This window comes from Carica papaya, chromosome 9 (assembly GCF_054855325.1).
Source record: "Carica papaya isolate Zhongbai chromosome 9, ASM5485532v1, whole genome shotgun sequence".
NCBI lineage: Eukaryota > Viridiplantae > Streptophyta > Magnoliopsida > Brassicales > Caricaceae > Carica > Carica papaya.
The window spans coordinates 15,299,984-15,326,026 of NC_142317.1; the positions used below are offsets into that span (position 1 = coordinate 15,299,984).

At 34.3% G+C, this 26,043-nt stretch overlaps 1 protein-coding gene, 1 long non-coding RNA gene and 1 pseudogene across 4 annotated transcripts in view; all 3 read right to left on the reverse strand.

Annotated features, from left to right (window-relative positions):
• Positions 1-1,770: 1,770 nt before the first annotated feature.
• MOS14 (ARM repeat superfamily protein) overlaps positions 1,771-26,043 on the reverse strand; it is a 49,067-nt gene continuing 24,794 nt past the window's right edge. For all 3 annotated transcript variants that reach the window (XM_088210992.1, XM_088210991.1, XM_088210993.1), the window contains 20 exons: positions 19,706-19,797; positions 18,915-19,042; positions 18,218-18,293; positions 17,935-18,055; positions 17,738-17,837; positions 17,119-17,200; positions 12,412-12,494; positions 10,175-10,291; positions 9,674-9,725; positions 9,248-9,403; positions 6,752-6,875; positions 6,520-6,601; positions 6,364-6,443; positions 6,202-6,276; positions 6,052-6,106; positions 3,213-3,332; positions 3,031-3,123; positions 2,766-2,911; positions 2,484-2,661; positions 1,771-2,395 (listed from right to left, as the gene is read on the reverse strand). In XM_088210992.1, the coding sequence (XP_088067118.1) occupies positions 2,117-2,395; positions 2,484-2,661; positions 2,766-2,911; positions 3,031-3,123; positions 3,213-3,332; positions 6,052-6,106; positions 6,202-6,276; positions 6,364-6,443; positions 6,520-6,601; positions 6,752-6,875; positions 9,248-9,403; positions 9,674-9,725; positions 10,175-10,291; positions 12,412-12,494; positions 17,119-17,200; positions 17,738-17,837; positions 17,935-18,055; positions 18,218-18,293; positions 18,915-19,042; positions 19,706-19,797 (2,239 nt within the window). In that variant the 3' untranslated portion in view covers positions 1,771-2,116. The remainder of the gene's footprint in view (positions 2,396-2,483; positions 2,662-2,765; positions 2,912-3,030; positions 3,124-3,212; positions 3,333-6,051; positions 6,107-6,201; positions 6,277-6,363; positions 6,444-6,519; positions 6,602-6,751; positions 6,876-9,247; positions 9,404-9,673; positions 9,726-10,174; positions 10,292-12,411; positions 12,495-17,118; positions 17,201-17,737; positions 17,838-17,934; positions 18,056-18,217; positions 18,294-18,914; positions 19,043-19,705; positions 19,798-26,043) is intronic.
• On the reverse strand, positions 12,950-17,112 carry LOC148240110 (uncharacterized). The gene is made up of 2 exons (XR_015816216.1): positions 16,684-17,112; positions 12,950-16,501 (listed from the first exon to the last, which is right to left on the reverse strand). It is a non-coding gene; the product is annotated as an uncharacterized LOC148240110 (long non-coding RNA).
• LOC148240111 (U2 spliceosomal RNA) lies at positions 18,516-18,626 on the reverse strand (annotated as a pseudogene).

Consider the following 26,043-nt stretch of genomic DNA (forward strand, 5'->3'; position numbering starts at 1 on the left):
TCCTAGAAAAGCAATTGCAATTAATTAGGAGATTTTCTTTCCTTATATTTCATTTAGCCTTCAACTATAAGTCAGCCTCATAAATTGTATTCAAGATTCAAGTTTGAAGTCAATAAAATTTAAAAGTTTTTAACTTTTCAACTAATGAGATTTTCTTCAACATTTTTATTGAGTGAAGAATTGGTGTCTACTTATTAAAGTAATTTGTGGTATTTTCATTAATATTTTTTTTGAATTGATTTTAACTTATCAAATTTTTTTTTTGTGGTATTTAAATCAATTCATTTATCTCTATTACCTTAATTCCAATTATCAGTTGATTGTGGGTTAAATATGGAGAATTTATCCAGGGATTAAGTTTTTGGTGCTAATTGAATTTGAGTTTTCGATCACATTTTTTATCATGGGTTCTGCATCAATAAATCTTGTAAATCATACCAAACTACTTTAATCATGTTTTTTAGGTTATTACAAGAATGGTGATAGTGACACTTGTAAGTGGTAAGATGTTGAAGCAAAAGATGTTGACGAATAGGGAAGTGGAGGAGAGATAGCCACCACAATTAGATTTTTCAATTTCTTGAATTTTTTAAAGATCAAGCTTATTAGTAAAAAAACTACAAAATTTTTTAAAAGGCTACAAAATATAAAAGTGGAATACATTATTTAATAAGTAAAATTTAAAATAAGAATTTATTATGAGTATCAAATATATGATATCTTAGTTATGAGCTACAATGATTTAGTTAATTTGATTTGTAGTTTTAGGTTAAAAGATTCCCGGAACATTTGGTTTTTAGTTTTAACATTTGAAATTTTATCTATTTGAAAATTTGGTCAAACGTGATTAATGATTAAAAGTTTGCTAAATTGCAATCAATTGTAAGCTAAGAAGGTTGAATCAAAAATAGTTGAAGAAAAATATTTAAAATGGAATAAAATCTAAAAAAGAAAGACAACTTGTTTGGAATACGGTTTTAAAACATTTTATTTTTCATAATTTTTATATGCTTTTTAGATAGAAATTGATTGTGCCAACCGCTTAATACTGCATTTGTTATTGCAAATTCGTTCATTCTAGCAATTCGTTCAAAGACTTTAATCACCGGGATTTATTGAGCTAATGTTTATATATTACAATTTTTGAAAGGCTCTACTTCTAACAGTTAAATCACTGAACTTAAATTTACTGTAACAATATTTTTTTATGATCTGTCAATTTACTTGATTGATTTCATGTGACATTAAAGTTAATGATTAAAATGTTTACAAAGTTGAGAGGATGCTCTCAGAAAAAAAAAGGTAAATTACATAAACATAATTTAGATATTGGTATCCTATAAAAAATGAATTTCTTTTAAAATAATATTAAATTTACAATCTAAAATTATAATGTTAAAATTTGTGGTCATAATGAGACTTCAACCTTTGTTAATGAATGAAGAAAGCTTTCTTAGTCTAAGCAGAATATGAAGCTACCAAAGGATACGTCTTGAGTACGTGAAGGAGAAATGCCATAGCAGAAGGAAATAAATACGCAGAGGAGAAAAGAGTTTTTTGTTTGAAGGAAAATAAAATTGCTATATTTTAGACAAAATTTAACTCAACAGTACAACTCTCCAGTTATATTGTAGAATATCTTTCCAACGAAAATAATTTTTTTTGGGTTCAAATTCTTTGGGTAACTTCTGCTGGGTACTATTACAGTTTATGGATTAATGAAAATCTTCTTGGAACGAAAATAAATAACAGACAAAATACACATTTAACTGGAGAAAAAATGTTCCTTTAAATTTTAAGAATGCCTAATATTAAAATTTTTCCATTACAAATGAAAATTACCATCGTATAAAGAATTTTACCCCAAAAATGAAGCCAATCCAATACGTTTGTCGAACCACTCGCATCCCACACCCCCTCCCCCCGCTAAAGATACAACAAACATTCTGACCTCCACCATGGTAAATACAAAATACTCTCCCGTGAAAAAAATTGGAGAACAATGATCCATATACATCAATGGAACCAAGGAAAAACCAACACAATACATTCACTTTAAACTGATGGTAGTGGTCTGAGGCCTAAACAAAATAGCCCACGGTTCCTCACCTTCCAATTATGATACAAGTGATATACGCAAGTCCAGTGGCTTAAGAGCTCCCTGAACAATTTCTTGAACAGTTCTGTTGCGGCGACATACATCGGACAACTCTTCAACCGGAGCCATTAGAGTCTTCACATCAGCTCCATATGCTGCATCCGACAAGGCATGTAAGAACTTTGACCGCTCCGTCTCTGTCACTGCAGTCAATGGGATTAGTGTAACACTCCCTTTAGCCCACTCCAGAGCTTGCATTCCATATGCTCGAGTAAGAGCCAGCAGTGTGTAAGTTACCTGGAATAAAAAAGAAAATCTTCATGAATATCAGAAAGGAATAACTATGGAAAAATCACTAAAAGTTGAACAAAATACTAAGCGCCACCGTTTCTAATCGAGAACTTGGGAGTGCTCCAGTCAATGAGGCAATCAACAACCTCGTAATGGTAGGGCCTCGAGGAATTATCACATCATCTCTTATCAACAAAAATTGTTTTTCGTTGACTGACTTTGCCAGATCAAAAATATCAGATAAGAAAGTCAAAATGGAGTTGCAGGCTTCTCTGCATAAAGATTCCATGTCAATAATTAGGCCCCTTAGAACAAAGCACTTAGGGACTCAACCAGAATGACCATATCCATTCATATAAGAGAGAGTAAGCTAAACCTGTGAAGCACCGTGATCCCAGTCAAGGAGCAATCCACTAACAACGGAAATATAGGAGAAGGAATAAATAGTTGAGGACAATAGCGAATGCATCTTGATGCCAACAAAAAGCAATCATCTGCTATGTCTGGTCTTGCAGTAAATTCCTGTGTAATTCATACAGAAACGGGGAAACACCAATGAGTCTCAAGAATCCGAAGAAAAGTACTCACTGAATCGTTTCTTAATATACTACTCAAAAAAGTGCTACTCACTGAACTCATACCTTAATACTTGTGAGAAGACATGTCGTGTGTGTAAAAAGTGCTTCAATCAAACTCTTCAGATAGTTCGCACAAGATGGATCGGAGCCAAATATCTACAGCCCCAGAACAGAATGTGTTAATTGCTCAAATTTAAGACTTAAAACAAGTAGAGTTGCTCTTGTTAAGAAGACCAAAGCAATACCTTTATCACCTCACTGGAAAGATAAAGAAAGCAAGGCTGATGATGCTGTTGATATAGAACCTGAATCTTCCCCAGCATTTCTCCAATTATGTTAACTATGTATCTTCCAGAAGTTCTCACCTAAAGAAAACATTCAGCTCATCTTATGGCCTAGTAAACTTGAATAAAATATGTCCTTAACCCTATACAGAAAATCATTTGCATAAATATGTAACTCAGTGGTTGAAAAAGTTAACGGTTTAATCTCCAAAAATAATCCAGCTAGCATAGTAAACTGTACTAATAACAACTGGACTAGAAATATTAAAATCAGCTATCATACAAGATATTTGGTAATGTCTGCTAAAGATTAAGTTTGATACAAAATTCAATTCTCAGAAATAAAAATATGAGGGCAATGCAAATAGTATAAATTTTGACTAAAAGCAGTATTCTGATTTAACCAATTCTTTATCTTGTTCAAGTTGGCTTTTTGTGTTTTTGGTAATTTCTCCATTGACAAGAGTGAATAGAAATCCATCATTGTAGAATTAGTAAATATTCATCAAATTCTACAATTTAGATGCCTAACATTAGAAAGATAATAGAATAAACTTAAACAAACTATTTTATAATTTCAGGAAAACCTGGCTCTTATCGGCAACCTCAAATAAATGCAAAAACCAACTTCATGCAAATGCAGAAACAAGGTAATAAGAGTTGGATCTGGCATAGTTGTAAGGTTCTGTCAACAATTGTCAAGCATCGATATTTGGAGGGTGTTTAGGAATCTCTTTTAAGTTTTTAGAAGCATCGCCAATCCAATCTTCCTTTTTGGTAAAAGAAAGCAAGGGCTTATAAACACCTGCTTATTAGGTTTGTTTGAAGCTAAAAAAAACATGTGCCACGAATTCTGGCTCCTGCATATAAATAATGAGCTTACTTTCTTCAGTGACCAGGAAATTATAGGTCAAGTGGATACCAGGTATACAATTTCGAGAGTGTTTGAGATAACTTTTTTTGGGGAAAAATGAGTTTGCAAGCTCTTTAAAAAATGTTGTTATTCACCAGGCAATTGTCTTTAATGTCATTTGCAAATGGCTGAAACATAATTATATCATTTCAACAAAACTAACATCTTATGAGTTATATTTTGTCAAAATCACATAAAGCAACTGATATAGATTACCTAAAAACTTCAATAACTTAATTTTAAAAAAACTTTTAACAACTTATAAGCTATTGAATAGAACTCAAAAGTTCCTATACTTTTAAGTTAAGTCAAACAACCTCTAAGCATTTTAGTAGGTACTAAGGTCCCTACAGGTTACGCCTACTTGTTCAACACTATATTTCGATTCTGCCCTTCTAAAAGGAACATCGGCTCTAATAATTCCATCTCCGTCTACCAAAACAACCGGAAATGTTTCCTACAGATGAATCTAATTATGAGATGATTATCACGAAAATCAGCAGAAATTTTTAATTGTTCTTTGAGTTTTCCTACCTTAATCTATGTTAAAGTAAATTAGGGCCCATTAAGAGAGAATCGACCACTCTCGAGTAAATAAGGACTCAATACCTTTCATAATTTCATTCATAGTTTAGTTCGTTAGAAATGGGAATTTATACAGCATAAGTCAAATAAACAGCTTCTGTTGTTGGTAGAAAACAGTTACTGCCAGATCTGTCCAGAACTTGCGAAAACTTCCTATAAAAACTATTACACTGCTTATGAATAACTTCAACAACTGCCTAATCTTATCTTCCTAGACTTGGTCAACATTGACAACTAGTTGACAGAATTTATTCCCGTATACAAGTATCCCTAAATACCTAAAACAGAAATAACTATTTTTGAATTATTATTTTACTATTATTCTTTTGGTAGTTAGGATCCCTAACATCACTCCCCCCTCCAATACAGTGTACACAACCAAACCAAAAGGGTTTCAAATTTGTAAATTCTGCACACAACAGCCCCATAGCATTCTGTTCAAGTCGTTCTGATAACAGTTAAGTGACGAATAGCAACACCTATCAGAATTTCAAAATGAGCCCTATGCTAGGAAACTACAATCCATCTTCAGTTGATAGAAGTTCAGCAAGCTGGAGTCTATTTGTCACTAGATGTAGTGAAAATGCGTGCATCTATCAATGCAAAGCAGTATGCACCATTTTTCATGCTTGCAGAGAGGCACCATCCAGAAGTGGGGGGGTGATATTATGCCCCAAGAATTGGCGAAGGAAAGAAAAAAGAGGAAGAGAGAAAAGAAGTGGTAGAAAGAATTATGGCACAGGTGTGGGCCTAGGCAGCAGGGATGTGGGCCTATGTCCATAAGCATCTTAGTTTAAACTTAACTTAATAAGATAAAAGACAATTTTAGGATAGTGGTTTGGAAAGAGGTTGAATAGGAAGTATTTGATGTTAAATTAGAAAATAAGATCAACTAAAGATTCTTAAAATTAGGAACTCACTATTGACAGCATTTATCATTTATTAGGAGTGAACTCGAAACTAGTTAACATCTATTAAAATGGAAACTCATCATATGCCTCACCTATAAATATTAAAACAATTCACAAAAGTAAACACAGGTTGCAGAGTGCCTTGAATCTAGAGATTGATGGGTTCTCTGCAACGAGCTCTAAAACTTAAATTTTGCGGAACTTGATTTTTACATTGTTGTATTTTCTTGGGTTTGCCCCAGTGGTTGGTAATGGATGATGTTAAATTCCACATGAATTAGAAAATGTTAAATATGCATTAACTTTCTAAGTTGAACTAATTTTCCTTCATGAGTTGGTTTCAAATGTTCAGCTAGTTAACCCATTAAACGAGATTCCAGAGCAAACTCACAGCATATTTGCAAGCTCGGCAAAGTGATTCCATTGTCCGCATGTCCCAAGCATGACTAAACCAAAATCATCAAAAGAAAAGGATTACCTAAGGTAGGAAAATGTAGGATTACAAAGTAAATATCCAATAAAACAAAAAAGAAATACTTACAGCTCAAATATGACATTGAAAATTTTCCAATGCCTCCCAATTGCATCAGCTACAGCTTCAGGGTGATTTACGTACCTAAAATTGGTTACAGTAGCATGTTGAGGAAAATTTAATAGACATGAGGGAAGTATATCACAAAAAAGAAAAGAATGTTAATCAGACCGAAAGATGTATGCAAATCGATCAATGTGAACTGTTAACTCGCAAGCATGTTTCTTCTCCAGACCTTCTCCTAAAGCTTCCTGGTTATCAATTATTAGTTCATATTATCAAGAGCAGAATGTCACAGAATGAATTTATTAATGATGAAAGACAGACCTCTAAAGGAGTTGCAACTGACAGGCATAACTTCTCTAATGCATTCTTAGCATGATCCATAGGAAGTTCCGTGATAACCATGCTGCAAAATAAAAATTTTAGCCACGCAAATGAAGTAGATAACACAAAATAATAATGGTAATAGTAAATAAATGTATAGTGGGTAAACTCATTGTGCTCCTTTAGAGAAAAAAAAAGGATCACCTCGGGCCGCAGCAATTAGCAGACATACCTTAAGGCTTCAACAAGATGCAATGAGTCCTCAGCAGAGACTTTACAACCACCTCCCCCATTAATAGCCATACAGTAGATGTTGAAGAGACCATCAAAATAGCCGCAAAGATTTTTTCTACAATCTAAAATTGAATCAATCAAATCAAACTGAAAAACATTTTCCTCATGCAACAATAGCTTTTGGTCCAGGAGACTATTATTGTGAACTTGAATAAACAGAACAAGAGAGAAATGTCTAAAGCTTAAGAACAGAGAACACGAAAAGGTTGAAAGCAAAAACCAAAAACATATGTGCATACTAGAATATATAGCTCGGATAGGGAGAAACCCATAACAAAATGAAGAATAAAAGGCATTCAACAGCTAAAAGACGCATTGCTGTTACAAGGTAGGAGCCGCCCTTCCATCAAGCTCTTTGCTCAGCTTTTACATACTGAAAAATAATGTAGCAGTACAAAAACAACCATACAAAAGGCCCCATGAAAATGAACCAATATCAATAGCTTCTATTCTATTTTCATATCTATTGCTCAGAACAGAGAAATCCAGGTACGCTGAAAATTGCCTCCAGCAAGGAGCTTCTTGATTCCTGTGTTGATACTTTTAACAACTCATTTAGAAAAGGATCACTGCAAACCCTTCAAATTAAATTTTAGATCAACATTTTGTTTGCTATTTTTCTATATGTTGATTTTTTAACATCTGTCCTTCAAAAAAATCTGGAAGCAGATCTTTTTTGAAATTTGGTAGAAGGTCATAACTTCCGGTTTTTGTAAAACAACTAGGACCTCACATTCATTGTAAATAAAGGAACTATCAAAAAACTCCTGATATTTCAGATCCAGAGTATTTGATTACTTATGTAAAGAAACCAACTTTAACATGTGGTAAAAAGTGGAAGTAAAAAACCAAAACATCAAAAAGAGACCCAGTCAGCAAAATTAAAATCCCTTTGAGTTCTTCCTAGTTAATCGAAGAAGTTTTACACCTGAATCGAATTACTTATGCTCAAATATTAGATCAAGAGTGCATCTTCCATCAAGAAGATAAACCAAGAAAACAATCTTTAGAAAGTAGAAATGCTGGCTTCTTATCTCCAATTTCATTTAGGAGATTGATCTCCTCTTAGCACAAGCTTATTCTTTTAGTTGTAACTAGTATATAGATCGCATTTCATTTCGCGTACTAAATAAATTTATTATATATATATTAAATAATATCATCAATTATATATTTATATTATATAATTATCGATTATAACAAAATTTTACCAATAATCTGGACTAATCATGTACAAAAATATGATTAAATATTTTTAATAATTTAGAGTATTTTATAGAAAAACAACTATTTAAATATAAATCTTGAATAAATTTAAGAAATAAAATAAGATTATGATAAAATGCTTTTGCCAATGTTTAAATAAATTAATGAGATTATTTCTAAAAAGTAACCCCCACTTTAAGCTGATGAGATTGCTTTTAAAAAATACCAACCAGCATTCAGAAGTCGCACCCCTCAATTTGACAACTACCGATATACTAGTCAAAAACTAAAGTGCAGTAAGACAAGTAGCTTCTAAAGATACTATTCACTGAAATTACACTGTAAGCAGGAAAGTTTTTTCTCTGCTCCCTCTAAATAGGCAAGCATTTTCACAATAAATATAAAGTACAGTTGCATTCAGCACGTTATAGAAATTGTAAATTACATAGTTGCAATTAGATCCATTATTTTGAAAAAATAACAACTTAGTACTTACATATCAGACATGTCTGTTAATTTCAGTCTAATTTCTCAACAGATGTTGAATGATAGTTAAATATGAAACAGATGTCAATTATGTAGCGGTGAAAAGTGAACATAGCAACTTAGTACTTACATGTCAGACATGTCCTTTAATTTCAATCTAATTTCTCAACAGATTTTGAATTATAGTTAAATATAAAATGGATGTTGTTTATGTAGTTGTGAAAAGTGAACATAGCAACATAACAATGAATCCTACAGAAAGAACACAAGAGATGAAAATTTTAGCTTCCTTGGGGCAAAAGAAGCAATGAAAAGAGTGTAAGTGTTGAAAATGTGAAAGGAACATATTATGTAAATTAGCTTATTATTTTGAAAACTGAAGGACTTACTTGCAATTATATCAAAACATCAATAACTTACATGTAATTTACCCTTTAAACTTGAGAATTCATTCTTCTAATTTTTTTTTAGCATTTTCATGACATCACCAAGAACCTTCAGAACTAAGTTACTTGAACCTCAAAGATATAAATACTAAAGGCTCCATAATTTACCAAAAGAAGAAGAGAATTGAATGGGCCTTGGAAAATTACAGTAACTAAGGTAGTGAATCTTACTCATCCATATAAATTACCCATTATAACACTGATCATCAAACCCAGTGAAAATATGCTTCTCTTGTATTCCCCAGAAGAAAAATAATAAAAATAAAATAGATACACTAACAAGAGAGGTAAAATACCATCACAGATGTGTCTGAATGCCAGAGCAGCGGCTGCTGCAGAATCTTCAGATGTGCCCATTCCACTCATGAGAATACTTATAACTGAAGGCAGTATAGACAGGCCAGTTGACGAGAAATCAAGCCATTTTGAGTATGCCCCAACTAGTAAGCAAACTGAATATAAAGAGTCCATCAGACGGAAAATTAATTAGAATGATGTGTGCCCCAACAAGTAAGCAAACTGAATATGAGTAGTCCATGAGATGCAAAATAATGAGAACGATGAGCACGAAGCATCAGATCTTCTGAAATCAAGTAGTGAAAAATCCCTTGCAGATTTAGCAGAGGAAACCCATGGTGCCTTTCTCTAAATAAGATCCACCTTTCAAATACCAAAAAAATTGAAATAAAGTACCAGATTATAAACTATGACAACCGACTTACCTGTCTGAAGTAGCTGTGGTTGTTGAGGAAGTTTCTGAAGCAAGGACATAACCTGTTCAAGTACATAAACCAGAGGAAAATTATACTATAAGCAATCTGGAAACACAAAGTGAAATGCTACTTGACTCTAAGGCTACTCTTTGTTCATCTTGATTTCTTGGAATAGAAATAGGAATATACCAGAAATATAATTTTAAAATAACTAGTGAGTTTGTGATATCTACCTCCATAAATGGAAACAAATATTCTTAAGTTTGAGTTCGTTCAGTTGCGAATCAAATATGAAAATAATGATTACATTCTATATATAGAAAAATTGAGATCTATGAATAAAAGGGATATAGAACAAACTTAAATGAAATGAACATATGCATTTGTAGCAGAGGAGAAGTAAGAAATCATTGCCAAGGAGAGCATCTATTGCATGTGAACATCCAAGAAATTGAGTTTAAGGCCTGTGGCAAAAGACAAGTTCAAGAACAGAATTTCCAAAATGTAGACCTGAGGCATCACTTCTGCTTCAACAACTGAAACATAATTTGATATGGCTCGGATGCAAAACAGGACAGCCTCTGTTGGACGCCATTCACTATAATTATTTCCGCAGCAACCCATGGCCTTTGAATATCACAAAATATAAAGTCAAATAATGATAAAAGGGGCTTCATTTCAAACAAAAATCAAATATACAGAATTACAAAAAAAGAAAAAAAAAACCTAGAAATTAGATAAACAAAACACAAGATTAGGCTTATCGAGACCAACAAAACTGTTATTCGGAGACAATGACTTTGACAATTTTCTGAGTATTATAATATGAGAGAAATATATGATATTTCAATGTGTAAAGACTGCATTTATTACATTTTAGATCAAAAGATGCACACTCTTCGTAGAACTTTAGTTTTTTCAAAAAGCTTTTGTAAATAAAAAAGTTCATCAAAAATTAGGAACCGAAATCTATCTCCTTTCCCCTGCACCCTAAATGCTTGCTGACTAATTGATATATCTTTGGATATCAGTATATACTTCATGGTAAACATAACCACTGCATATAAATATAGATCCATCAAAGGGCCAACAGGAAAGCAGTTATTATGAAACCCATAGAATAAATAACAATAAAGAAAGCTGGTGAATTATCTTGTATCTTATCATAACATATAAGTGTTTTGTGTCAACTCCATCCATCTTTTACATTTCATTTGACAGAATTCCACTTCCTTGATTTGCATCAGAAGGAGTTTTAATCTCCCAACATTGATACAAAAACAAACTCAATGATGAAGATTATTATGCTTAAATAAATTATTAATTATACTTCTTTTAAGTGTGAAATTATTATATTGTATTGAGTCTATTATTTTAGTTTCCGTAACTTTAGGATTTTATTTTTTATTATTTAGTTCTCCTATTTGAATTACGATTAGTATTCCTAATATTTTTAGTATTAATACTATTTTGTTGAAAAAGTATTCCCAAACTAGTTTTGATTTTCCTAATCTAGTTAGGAAAAACCTATTTACCACTCCATAAATATGTTTCAGCAACTTGCAAGGATTCATTCAAGCATTCAACAATACACTAGGATTTCTCAATTTTCTGGTGTGATGCAATCAGATCCTTAGATGTGATGTTTAAAACTTACTAGATGTAATTTCTAAGAAATCCTAAGTATAATGTCTAGGTTTTTAACCCCTAAATTCCTAATTGGAGGAACCAACTCTATTAGTTCTACATCACTCAAGCATTCATACACTTCTCATCCTACTGAAATTGTAGTCTTCATTAAAAAACTAACAGCATCTGACGTCCAACTTAATAACTTCAACACACCTTCTATTTTTTCAAGATGGAGACATTAAGTGCATACCTCTTTCTCACTGGAATATAGCAGGGAGAGGTTCTTCAAAAAAGAAGTGGCACAGGGGACGAATAAACAGATAGAGCAAAATATGAGAAGAACTAAGAAAAAATTAAGCACTCCGATTTTTAAAGTTGCACAAGTATATGGATATATGAAATGAGAAGCATCTCAGCTGCCATATAAGTTGCTGTAGTTCTAAATACAGTGGTAAAACAAAAGCATCATGTGATGTAGAACTAGGTCTTATTTGGAAAAGATTTTCTATTAAAGAAGTTTTATGCAATTATTATTAGTTAGATTTAAGTTATTAAAAACTTAGGCCATCCAACTAGATTTTAAGTTTAGAAATTTCTTATTTTCTCTATTTTAAGTCTAAAAACTTCCAATTTTTTCTTTTACTATGTTAATGTTTTTCTTATTAGTTGCAAATAATGGCGATACAAAGGCGAGTAACTATAAACAATATAAAGAATGATGGTTAATTAAGAACTGTTGTGTTAGTGTTTTATTCTTTGCTCTCTCTCTGTTCTTTTCTTTATTATTATTCTGTCTAATCTCTTCCCTTTTATTTTAATGGGTGTTATAGTTTCCTAAGGTTTCTTGTGTGTCAAAGTTCAATGGGTTTGATTTAGATTCAATTAGTAGACAAATATTCATAATCAATAACTAAAGGAAAGTGCAAACTTAATATGCTTTGAACACACTTTCAAAAGCTACCTAAGTCTAGAAATTATTATTTCTAATATAATCAATGGTTTAAAATCAACTTTTAAGCTAAAAGGCAGGAAGCACCCACAAAAATCTTGAAAATAGAAAGAAACTCCTATGTGAAAACAAAGAATAATGAAGCAAAACAAAAAAGATATGATACCTCAAGGAGTTTCACATAGAGAATTTTCAATGTTGAATCACCTCCTAATATTGATGCTGCATCAATCAAAACATCCGCGACAGCTAGCAACATCACAAATTTGTTAGCACTTTCGAAGTGTATAAGGTACTGGATCTCATCAAGATAAATATGAAGGAAGATGCAAAAGTAACCAAATTCAACATCAAAAGGCAACACCAATAAATCACATAGGAATCTAAAAAAATGCTGTGAATAAAAGAAGAAACAGAAAGAAGGACAGCATTCGAACAAAGAAAAAGAAAAATTGTGGGAAAAGGTAACTTCAAGATGCATCGAATTAGGAAAAAAATGGCAACCTGGTAGCACTAAGAACTGAAACTGTGTCCACGACATTCTCATCTTGGCTTTTACAGGCTCATTAGCTATGCAGTAGATAAAAATTTGCTTTCACAGTAGGAGGATCCACAATCAAAGGAAAAAATTATTGATTAGAAAAAGGATTTACTATTTGCATGAGCTTGTCTCTCTACCGGATTGTGCAATACCCTACTGCCACTTTTCGGCTACTAATCTAGTTCGGGTGCTTGACAACAAGCATTCTAGCAATAGTTGCTAGAATGACACATGGCTGCATGGGGTGTTCATCGATCCAAAATTAGACCAGACTGATGATCAACTAAGGATGGGGTTTAGAACCCAAGACCAAACCAAAATGGACAATTTTTTTTTATTTATTAATTCAAAAATTAATATACTCAAAATAATTTTTTTAATAAAAACTAAAAATAAACTATTTTCAATGGAACAAATTATTGATTAGAAAAAGGGATTTAGTATTTGCACCAGCTTGTCTCTTTAGTGGACTGTGTAATTTGCTACTGCCACTTTTTAGCTGATAATCTAGTTTGCATCAGCTTGTCTCTCTACTGAACTGTGTAATTTGCTACTGCCACTTTTTGGCTACTAATCTAGTTTGGGTGCTTGACTACAAGCACCTTCTTGGGGGAGTGTGTTTTGTTATGAGCCACATGACTACTAGAAATGAGTGAAACAGTTGCTAGAGTGACACACGGCTGCACGAGGTGTTCATCCATCCAAAATTCGACCGGACTGATGACCAATTAAGGATGGGGGTTAGGACCCAAGGCTAGACTAAAATGGACAATTTTATTTATTAACTAAAAAAGTAATAAACTTAAAATAAAATATTTTATTAATAAAAACTAAAAAAAAAATTACTTCATAATTTTTATTTTATATTTGAGTCCAAACTGGTCCATTTAAGTCCAGACTGGAATTGGACCGAAATAAACTTAATCTTTTTGGTTCCTTGATGTCTAAACCAAGGACCAGACTAAATAATGTTTGATCCACTTTTACTTCAGCCAGACCTAGAATGTGAACACCCTAATTACCGCCAGAAAAGAAAATATATTTTTATTTATTTAGTTATCTAGTTTATTTGCTGATATAATTAGTTATTGAGATAAGTACAAAGGTAGTTTCTAGGATGTGGACAGAAAAGTATTAAGGTAGTTTCTAGGATGTGGGCTGATAAGTACTAAGGTAGTTTCTAAGAGATGGAAGTAGTTACTTATGCACGTTTTTTTAAAAAAAAAAAATAAAAAGTATGAATAATATTAACAGACACCAAGAGAATGTCAACTCATTTACAGATTAGTTACATATCCACCAAAATATCAACGAAGTCCCCCAAATACTCCATAAAATAGAGAGGATAACCCAAAATAAAAAAGTCAAGAGTCTGGAACCATTTATTCCTAATCCTATCAAAATCCTTCACATAATCAACCCCCTCTAAAGTTCTTCCATTCGACTCCTTCCATATCATCCAAAAAATGGTGGGTGGAATAAGGTCCACAAATTTCCTCCGCCTGCTGATGCTCTTCCACGTCCAAATTTCATCTCTGACCGTACCCGCAACTGCCCGACAAATACCCAATAAACCGTAAGCCATCAACCAATAGCTTATATGCAACCAGACACCAAAAAAAGAACATGACTACAAGTTTTTAGAGCACCTTTACATAAGTAACATCTGTTTACCATAGTCATTTCCCTTCTCATCAATTTGTCAATGATCAGGATGCAACCTCTTATGTCCACTCATGCAAAGAATGCAATTCTAGGAAGAACTTTAACCTTCCATATTTGTTTAAAAGGGAACTTGGTACCATCATTTTCCCGCTTAGTCAGATGCTTATAAAAAAATTTGACCAAGAAATATCCTCTATTAGTGAGAAACCATAGTGGTTGATCATTACTACTATCCAATGCAATGGTAGACAAGGTATTAGGAGATTCTCATATTCATTGATCTCCTAAACATTGAGATTTCTTAGTACGTTTACCTGTCACTCCTTTTACCCTCATCCCTAAGTCTCTAAGAAAGTCCCTAACCAATATGTCTTTTTGTTGTGCTATGACAAACATCTGAAGGTATTGATCTTTTAGAGCTCCACCGTCAAGCCACGTTTCTAAAGAAAACTTGATTATGTCGTCCTTGCCAACCTTCCATTTAATACAAACCTGGAATCTGTCCCTACCTATGCAAATATTTCTCCACAAACCTTTCCCCTGCAGTCTTGTCAATAAGTTGGTTCATCTGTTCCATACTTTACTTCTATCACTCTTCTCCAAAGCACACCCTCTTTTTTCGTAAGCCGCCAGTCATTTATCTTGCACAGCCATGTTTATATTCACAATAGATCTTAACCCCAATCCTCCCTAGGGAATTGGCTTCTTGATCTCCTCCCAGATCTTCCGAATCACTCTATAAGAATCTGCATTGGATGACTTCCAATTTCTTTGCAACACTTGTCGAAATAGTAAATAGGCACATATAGCAACTGGGCAAGTTGGCCAACGCTGCTTTTGATGAGTGTCGGCCTCCGTCCTTTACAAAGAAGAACTCTCTTCCAGCCTGCCAATGTCTTCTCAAACCAAATCACCACCGGATTTCACGCCCTTATCTCTTTGTAATTAGCCACCAATTGTAACCCCAAATATTTAATCGACAACTTAACAGCTTTACATCCCAAGACGTTCGTCAATCTATCGATGTCTCTTTCACCTTCCAATCTAACTATCTCAGACTTGGTGAAATTAATATTGAGTCAAACTACCAAAAAACTCATCAAGACACACATTAGGTTGAGCATTGCAGACTCGTCCGGTCCACAGAAAAGCATAGTATCATCTGGGAAAAATAAGTGTGTTCCTCAATGTGCTCTAGAACTCCCACTTTAATCCCTTTGAACAAGTCTAACTACTTTATGCAGTTTCTAAAATGTGTAAGTAATTACTTCTAACTAAGGAAACTATAATTCTTAGGAGAAGTTAGTTTTCTTGTAAAAAAAATATAGAATTGTAATTTAAATAAGATATGCAGAAAAATTAATCAAAAAGTTTATTAAGTATTTTAAACTCTAGGAGATTGCTGAATTATCTCTTAACAAGTTCATACCATTAATCTACTCCACAATTAAGATCCTAAGTAGGGACTACATTATATTTTTACTCCAGTTGCATAAACGAGTATGCTAGAATCCTCTTATTATATGAAAATAATCCTGCCTTTGACTTGCAACAATTTCATGAAAAAAATGTTCTTTTACATTCAGATTTGGAAAAGGTCCATATGAAATTTCCTTCAGATTTTAATGTTGAGAGAAGTGAGAGAAAGGTGTATAGTATGAACAAGGCACTTCATATAGACTAAAGCAATCTCCTAGGATAAAGGTTGTCATGTTTAGTAATGTCATGACTCCTTTAAGTATCATCAAAGCAATAAAATAACATAATAAAATGAAATGACTCCTTTAAGCATCAAAGCAATAAAATCTTACACTTCACTTTTATCTCAAAAAAATGACTCCTTTAAGCATCCAAGCAATAAAATATCGATTGCACACTGTTCTTCAAATAACATAATAGTAAGATTACTATACTTGTTGTCTTTGCTGATGACTTAGTAATGACAGAGAATGATACGGAAGAAATGATAAAGCTAACTAAGCCTTCAGTTTGAGAAATTGAGATCAAGGATCTAACTTGCAATAGTTCCTTGGTTCTGAGATAGCCACATCTGAAAATGAAGAATCAATAAGCTCATATCCATTTCCATACTTTGGTCTATTAGGAAAGAGCATAACAAGAGGTTTTCGATGGGATTGAAACTCCTTCCCACAGGGTCAGACATTTTGGATGTATACCTTTTATTCTAAAATTATAAACCATATTTCCAGTAATGAATGAGAGCTCATTAACCTTATATATTTTGTTTCTTGATTAAAGTAGCTCTTGCATTCAAGCAGCACCCACTTGGTGCCTTATGAATATAATTTATTTTCTTATAAACAAGAAAATAAATGTGGGTTCATAAAGCATGAAGTCCCTGGTATCTGAAAGAACAGCAAACTATTCCATCAAATAAATTTAAGCAAAGGTGCATACTGTCATATAAATCTGGCATCGACATGATATTTCTGTAATCACTCACTCTTTATGCTATTTTCTTACAAGTTTCTAGCAAAACCATCTGCTCAACCTCAAATTAGTACAGGAAAAGGAGGATATAAAATAAATAGCAATTTGACCACATTCATTCCACTCAATCATATAAGCTCAAACTATTACAGGGAGCTAACAAGAAATACTCAATGTCAATCAACAAACTTATCCCAAAAAAAGTCAACAAAATACCATATCTTGTCTGTTTAAATTCCTTCAGGTCCTCATACGAGAGGTCTTGATAATCTTGAGGATATTGAACCCGGAAGCTCACCTGTTAAGGAAACCTAGGTGACTCGTAAAAAGCCTCGACCAATAAGACATTTATCATATCTTTATTAGAAAAAAGCTATCCACAAAAAATTGTTTAAAAAAAAAAAAACTCTCAATCAAAAAAGTTGCTTATCGGAGACAAATAGAGTTTCTGCATTCCTACAAATAAGAGATTGGTAATAATGGAATTCTACCAATTTCCTATACCTGCATTTTGTTAGCTAATTACCAACTTAAAGAATTAGTCTATCAATTTCTTGTAGCATCTTTTCTCTTTTTTTTGGTTGGGGGCAGAGGGGGAGAGGCGTACCTTAGCATCAATTTTTAAGTGATGCCCAGAAACGTACAATTCCGGAGCAATTAATTCACATCAAGTCTCAGCAGACAAACCAGTTAACTGTATAATAGGACCAGAATTCTTTTTCCTAAATTATTAGGATAAAAAGCTGCCAACAGGGCCTAATGTTGCTTAAGATTAGATATGCTGTAAGGTCTATAATAAAAAATGGAAGTTTAAACCTTCTACAAGCTGACTTACCAAGGATACAAGCGACTCATAGGCCGGACGAAAAACTTGTAGCCTCCGATTTCTCTCCGCTTCAATGGATGCTTCATTATCAAATGAAATATAAGAATCCCTGATAAATTAGAAACATTATATCCAAAGATTTTTTTGTGTCAAACTTTATGTCAGTGACAACCTAGAAAGTTCAGTAAAGATCCAGAAGGAATAACCTTCTTGTCAAGGTAACCTGAAGACTGTGCCAAAAGTTAAAGGTCATCGATGCAATGTCATATTCTGGGTGTGAAGCAACTTCCAGGAGTGCATGGACTATCAGCATTGATTCATCAGAACCTGAAAAGGAAAGTCACTTACTGAAAAGGAAGAAGATATGCAAAAATAAGTAGAGGATCAAATTTTTTTAGGAAAAAAAAACAAATAAAATTTTCAGTTTTCAAGATCAACTTTTCAGTTTCCTAAAAAATGATCAATTTTTGAGAAAGTGAAGATATGCACCAGTTGCAATAAGTTCAACATATGAATCACCCATGTCAGCAAATAATCGAGCAATAGCCTTGATATCTTCCTCATCCTGAATTGAAAAATGAATATAAATGGGGAGAAAGAACAAAATAACTTTGCAATAATTCTAGGTCGGAAACTACATGCAAACATTACTTTAAAGAGACTGGTAGTTCAAAATATTTCAAATAATATAGAAAATATGATATTCTAATTGTAATTGGCATAGCATACACCTGAATTGCTGTGACATTTTAGAATTAAATATAAAAAACCTTGTTCCTCCAAATATCAACATTCCTTAAAAAAATTAGTCAAACTCGTGGGTTATTGGCTCATATATCAGATATTAAGCTAATAAGACTAGATACTACACTTGTGATAAGCTAAAAGGCTGAGAAAAGTACTGACTATCAAGAAAGACTTACTAAGCATATATGTATTAGCAATATATCAATGCTTATGCATGTGGCAACCTTGGACCATGGCATGATCAGTTTAAATAAATGGTTTTTTCCTTTGCAATTCAAAGCCTAAGCCAATGGTGCCAACTCAAGTCCAAGAACGAAATATGATTATTGAAATGTACCATTCTGATGCTTCAATCAAAGAATATTTGGATTACGTTACAGATCATATTCTCGTTCATTGGTATAACCAAGACATCTAGAAACAGGAAATGCTTCAATACCTTTGAAGAATCCTTAAGATGTGCCTTCAGACTCATGACTTGAGGTGCAATTACTTGAATTAAGGGCATCTGCACAGGAGCTCCACCAGAGCTAGGTGTTGCCGCATAGTGTATCAATTCTGAAACAACTGCCACAACATACCAGAAAATTCCCGAAAATTGATTAAGACAAAATCCAGTGCAGAATCATACCTAGTTATTGAAGTATTGGAAAAAAACCACGAAGAAAAAATGAAGATTTATTCAATTACAAAAAACTTCGATACTCCACTCATACTTAAATTAGACCCAGATTCTATACAAAGAGAGAGATGCTTGATAGTATATGAACTGTTCCTGCCAAATAATCATCATAAGGGCAAAATATATTTATGTTTTTCAATAAATTTCTGAGACAGGTTACATGCTTAAGAAATAAGAGTATTAAATCGACTTCCAGTACACAAAAAAGTATCTACAATATTTGAATTGTACTTGACAACTGAAGGAAAGGGGGTTAACCTGGTTGAATGGGACCAAACACAAAATACAGTTGGAAGTGAATCTGCAGTATATATATCCCAAGGCCAAACAACTTCATAATTTTTTTAACAAAAAAATATGAGGACAAAGACTATGTATCAACTTGATATTGATACATCCAGTTCTTGTCTCTTCAAACTTAAAGAAAACAGAATATCACACAGAAACCATCAGGAGCGTCATCAAGTCATTCTAATACAGTAAGAGAAGTGCCATAATATCTTGCAGTACAGCTCCTGAGGAACATTAGCCTGTAACATGAGCAATACCATTCACAGAAGCCTCGGAGAGCGGATCAGAATTCAAGCTTGAGAGAGCTGTAAGGACAAGCGGATGAGAAGCAAGCACAGATCCAGGTATCCTGAAACAATAAACTTTCAAATCAGTTACTAGCTAATTCATCCTTGGCCACATCAAATTTCAGATCTGACTTTATGCAGAGGTCTATTGAGCCCCACTAACATAATAAATTTTAAAAAATAGCAACCAGCATTTGGAAATTAATGGAGCTTCCATATGCTAAAATTGGCACGTTTCTGGGTCCAGGAACTTTTTCTTTATAATCAGAAGTGAATTTTTCAGCAAGGGAACCAAGCAGGGGGCACACTATTCTAAGTATAACTACTAAAAATTAAAGCTAATACAAAGATTAACAACCTTGATGCGCCTTTAGAACTTGAATACTGAATAAAAAATACAACTTATTCTTACGGACATTAAATGCCCAGCCACAACCATTTACAGAAAATTGGCACTAAAGAATCACATGATTACACTTTGTTAGAAAGTGTATATTACATGCAGAGTACATTAGAAAAATACCCCTTTGCAATTCAATTGTAGGTTTTTTTTTCTTATACTCAAGAATATGTATATATAGGGCCTCATTATTTAATAATGAACATGTGATTCCATTCTCCCATATGGTATCAGAGATAAGAAAATCTTATCCTAATTTTTTTAAATCCTAAGCAGGCCTTTATCGCTGGAATTAAAAGAAAAAAAACACAAAATCAGCCTTCACAACTGAAACTCTGCAGCTATCCTGCTGCTGTGCAGCCGTTCTACGGAGCTGGAATGCACTCTGTTTTATAAGATCTATTTTCAGCCACTGTTGCTCTGTTTTGCGGACTCTGTTTCAGCTGCCCTGCCATCTTTCGCCTCTGTTTCAGCTCCAGCTGGTGCTCTGTTTCACCTCTGTTTTTGGTCCAACCGGCACTCTGTTTCACCCCCATTACTGTGCACCTGATCCTCTGCTTTCTGTTCTGCTCCTGCCCGCCTGCTCTGTTGTGTTCTGTTGCATATCCAGCCACTTCCCGGCCGCACCCAACGGTGCCTGGACACGCCCAGACAACCTCCATGGCCCCTTCTCGTACCTGCGTAAGCCATGCACAACCTCCACACACCTGCTTCAGCCGTGCACAACCGCACAGTACAGCACCTGCCGTTAATTTTTCAGGGGTTGTTTGCCTCCTAATCACTCCACAAGCACCAATTCTGAAGGGACGAAACTACATCAATATGGATGCAAAAGCATCCCACATAAAATCCAAGGACAAAGCCACTTTACCAATCAACAAGTGGAATCTCTAGAAAATCCCACAGGTATCTATCTATAAGCACATTCAGGTAAGTTTCCTATTTCACATAGTTCAAATATCTCAGATAGACTTTGTATGTTCATGGATTATGGACTCAAGAATTCCTGATCATATGACAATTTTTTTTGTTATTTTAGTATATATGTTCCTTGTCCCAGTAACAAAAGAATAGTCATTGCAGACAGTTTGTTAACCATTATAGAAGTTGGTAATATCAAGATAAGTTCCAACTATAGTATTAAGCATCATATCCCAAAATTTTGTACTAATCGTGTATCAGTGACTAAATTGTCTAATGATCTTGAATTGCAAAGTTTGTGACCTTCAAGACTGGGACTTAGTATGATTAGACATACAAATATACAAAACGGATTATACTTCTTAGAGACACCTGAGTTCTCCACTTCCTTTACCTCTAATACCATTACTTACAAGATTTGACTCCACCATAGACTTGGAAACGCTTCCTTTTCTATTCCTAAAGTGATGTTTCCCTCTTTATTTAAAGAAGCAATAGTAGAAGACAATTACGATGTGATGTATATGAACTTACTAAATATAGGTGCACAACATTTCCTATAAATAATAAAACAAGCATTATTCTATTTTTATTATTCACAGTGACATTTGGGGCTCATACCACATCTCTAATATTTATAGGATTTAATGGCTGTTTCTTTCATTGACGATTGTACAAATCACCTGGTTGTTTTTTACTAAATTCCAAATCTAATGTGAGTTATTGTACTTCCACAGCTTCACAATATCATTAAAACACAATTTGGTACTCATATTAAAATATTACATTTTTTTGTCTAGATAAAAGTCGAGAAGTTGTACTGAAGTATAGGTACCAAGGGTTACCACCAATGTACAAAAAAATTATAAGTCAATGAGCATATTTACAATAAAGCCAAAATCATCAAGGCTAAGAAGGTTATGTTCCAGAATAACGGAATTAAAAAAAATGAAACCATTTGTCCTTAACGTTGCCAAAACTATCCTCTTTACCTTCATAAGCTCTATTATTTCTTTTTTTCTAAAGGACCCAAAAAATAATAAGATGAATTAGTTCGAATTTCTTGTTCTTTTTGCACAAAGTTCCCCATGCCTTCAATTCATCTTTGATGGAACCAGCCACGACCCAATTAACACCAAGAAGCCCATAGATCATGATTCATCGTTTGTAAATGAAGTGGCAGAATAGTAGGAGATGGTTTGCATGATTCTGCATTTTCCTTGCAAAGGAATCATCTATTGGTTAAGTTTATACCTCTCTTCATAAGATTGTCTATGGTTAGGAGTCATTCTCTTGTTGCTTCCCATGCAAAAAAAGGAAATTCTAGGGGGGGAGCATTAGTCTTCCACATCATCTTTGCAAGGAAATCTGATCTCTTCGCCCCACACTGGCCTGCAAGGTGATAATAAAACGTTTTGACCGAGAAGGTGCCATTATCGCCCAGAGACCAGTGGAGTTTATCATCATTACTGATGGGTTGAAAATTGGCAAGGGGAGACAACAGGTTTTCATACTCTTCAATCTCCTAGTCTTGCAAGTTCCTATGAACCGCAATGTTCCAACCATTCTTGTTCTCACCATCGAAAGCTTTCTCAACTAGCATATTCTTGTCCCTGGAAATCGCATAAATGAGCGGCAAGCGGTTATCTAATTTGGAGGAGCCACTCCATCGGTCAGTCCAGAAATTAACTTAATTACCCCTGCCGACTGTCCATATTGAACATTCAAAAACACTGTCACTGGTATTAGAAACACCTCTCCAAAGGCTTTTGCCATATGTACTATGTCCCCCACGGTAGTACTTCTGCTTGTCATATAAACTCCACTTGCAATCAATGACCTTTTTCCACAAATTATCACCCTCATTCCAAAATCTCCAAATTCATTTGTCATGAAGAACTTTGTTCATTACAGTTAGAGATCTAGTCCGAGGCCCCCAAATTTTTGGACCTGTTTCACATCATCCCATTTTACAATATGGAATTTTCTCTTATTATAATCATTAACCCATAGAAATCTGCATTGAATCATCTCGAGCCTTTTAGCCACTTTTGTCGAGATGGTGAGAACAAAAAGAAGGTTATGAGATTGGAAATAGTGCTTTTAATTAGAGTTAGTCTTCCTCCTTTGGATAGGAAAATCTTTTTCCAACTTGCCAGTCGTCTCTCAAATAATTCTATTATCGGCTCCCAATTTATTCCATCCTTATAATTTGCACCAAGGGGGACTACAAGATATTTGATAGGAAGCTGAGAAATTTTACAATTTAATACACGGGCAAGAGACTCAACTTCACTGTTTAGATCCATATCGACCGGCTCAAATTTGCCCATATTAATAATACGGAGCTCGGAGACAGCTTGGAAGAAAAGTAGTATACATCTCAGGTTGAGGAGACTGTTGGCTTCAAGTTGGCAGAATAATAATATGTCATCAGCAAAAAATAAATGTATTAATTCAATTTTCTTTTCCTTCTCCACCGTGATTCCCTTAATGAGGCTTAGAGTTCTAACATGTTCAAGTAATTTATTCAGACCTTCCATAACTAATATGAAAAACAATAGAGTAGGTCACCTTGTCTCAAGCCTCTTGATGCAGTGAAGAAAGAGGATGGACCTCCATTAATCATGACCGCAAAACTAGTTGAGGAAATACACGTCCGAATCCACCTCCTCCATTTAATCTCGAAGCCAGATTTATCAAGCATGTAATCTATGAAATCACAACTGACATTATCAAAAGCTTTCTCCATATCCAATTTACACAGGATCCTGCGCTTTTTATTACGTGACAGATCATCCACAACCTCATTGGCAATCATAATAGAATCTGTAATTTGTCACCCTTCCACAAAAGCATGTTGTCAGTCCCCTATAATCGATTTAAGAGATTTGGAAAGTTTTGTCGCAAGCACTTTTGCAAAAAGTTTGCAAACAGATCCAACCAAACTAATAGGCCTAAAGTCACTGAAGCACTTGGCACCATCTTTTTTGGGAATCAGCATTAAGAAAGTGGAGTTCATAGACTTTACAAATGAACCATTCTTATGAAATCATTAAAGAAATAGATGACATCTTGTTTTACCTCATGCCCAAAATCTTGAAAGAATTTCGTGTTGAATCCATCAGGCTGGGGCTTTATCACGGTTACAATCTTTTAAGCAAGTGGTAATTTCTTCTTTAGTAAATTCAGATTCTAGAAAAACCTGTTCGGATTCCCTGATTATGTTGAAACATATGTTCTCTAATTTTGGCCTTTGATCGAATTCCTCTTTGTATAAGAGTTGGAAGTGACTTTTAGTTGCTTCCCTCATAGTCTCGTTGCCAGAGATAGAACCACCATCAACCAAAATTTCTTCGACATAACTTACCCTTCTCTGGTGATTAGCTAAGCAATGGAGTATTTTGAATTTTTGACCCCCGCCTTGAGCCATTTTTCTCTTGCTTTCTATTTCCACGATATAGCTTCCCAATGCATTCAGTTTGCTAGTTCAACTATCAGCCTGTTTCTTTTCTCTATGCTATTAGAATCCAGTTTGCCCTCTGTCTTAGTGTAGTCCAAGTCAGCCAGATCACTTGATATATCCCGATACACGTTCCTCTTTCAAGCCACACCTCCTTGGTCCACCTTTTGATTTCATTTTCCAGACGAAAGAGTTTATCGGCAAGCTGGAAGCTGGCAGTCCTCTGAATGACTGTTTCCTTCCAAAAAAAAACAAAAATCATTATCTAAAGTTGTCCACTTTGAGCTATTTATTTTCAATGCGGAAATGAACATATCCCCACCTAATCCTATCAGAAGATAAGCAAATAGGAAAGTGATCAGAGAGAGGACGAGGAAGTACCTTTTGGCTCATGCCTGGGAAGGTGAGGAGGAGATCAGTGGAGACAAGGAATCCGTCAAGGCGGGAGAAGGAGGGTGTGTCACGCTGATTGCTCCAAGTCCATCTTCGCTCTTTAAGTTGTAAATCCTCCAGGCCAAGATTGCCAATGTTTTCCTTTTAAACACTGAGTGTAAGAGGTAAAAAATTGATTGTCTAATATCTCATTACGTTTCAGAACCAAATTAAAGTCCCCACCAACCACACCCTTGACCCCTCACTTGATACGACAATGTAGTAGTTCTGCCAACAAAAGATCTATGGCCGATGAATTACCTATGTAATAGACCCTGGACAAAAACCAAGTAACTATGTCGGTGTTGTTGACAAAAAGGCATGACAGAGTAGTTCTCCCCATAATAGAATCAATGTAGAACATGAGGTCCTTTTTCCACATAATCAGAATGCTCCTCCCAATGTTGTTAGATGGTAGAGACAACCAGTCAATATCATGATAATTCCCTAGACTCTTTACAACAAGGTCGTTTGTAGAGTCTAGTTTTGATTCTCAAAAACAAACCAAATACGGCTTCCAATGATTCATACAATTTGATTATATTCTTTTTCTCGAATCGTCCAAGCCCCTCACATTCGACAATAAGATTTTTTCAATCAATGACCTTCTTCTGACAATGCACACTACCTCTGGCTTTCCTGCTTTTTCCATCATAGTTTATCATGAATTGCAATTGCTTCAACTCCCTAGTACCTCCTTCAATCATTTTCCTCTTAGATTTGCCTGTTGATTCTGCCCCTTTCTTCTTTTCAAGCATCTTTTTTTCCAATTCAGCAAACAAAGCCATTACTTGTTGTTCGTAACCTTCAAAGGTCACCCCCAAGAGTTTACTTACCAGAGGATGTTTTTTCATACCCAGGTTGAATAAAAATGTTCCATACCGCATCCGTTACCCCTATTTACCCAACTAATACTATGTCCGAGCTGGAATTTGCACCCCAAGTTGCACAAGGGAGAATTTCCCATACCGACTCCAAATCCAGAACTACCTCAAGAGCCGACATATTACAAGAAATCAGGGGACTAGGTAGAGGAAGGGAATGCTCACCTATGTATCGATACTCATCAATCGATTCAACGTCGAAAATTGG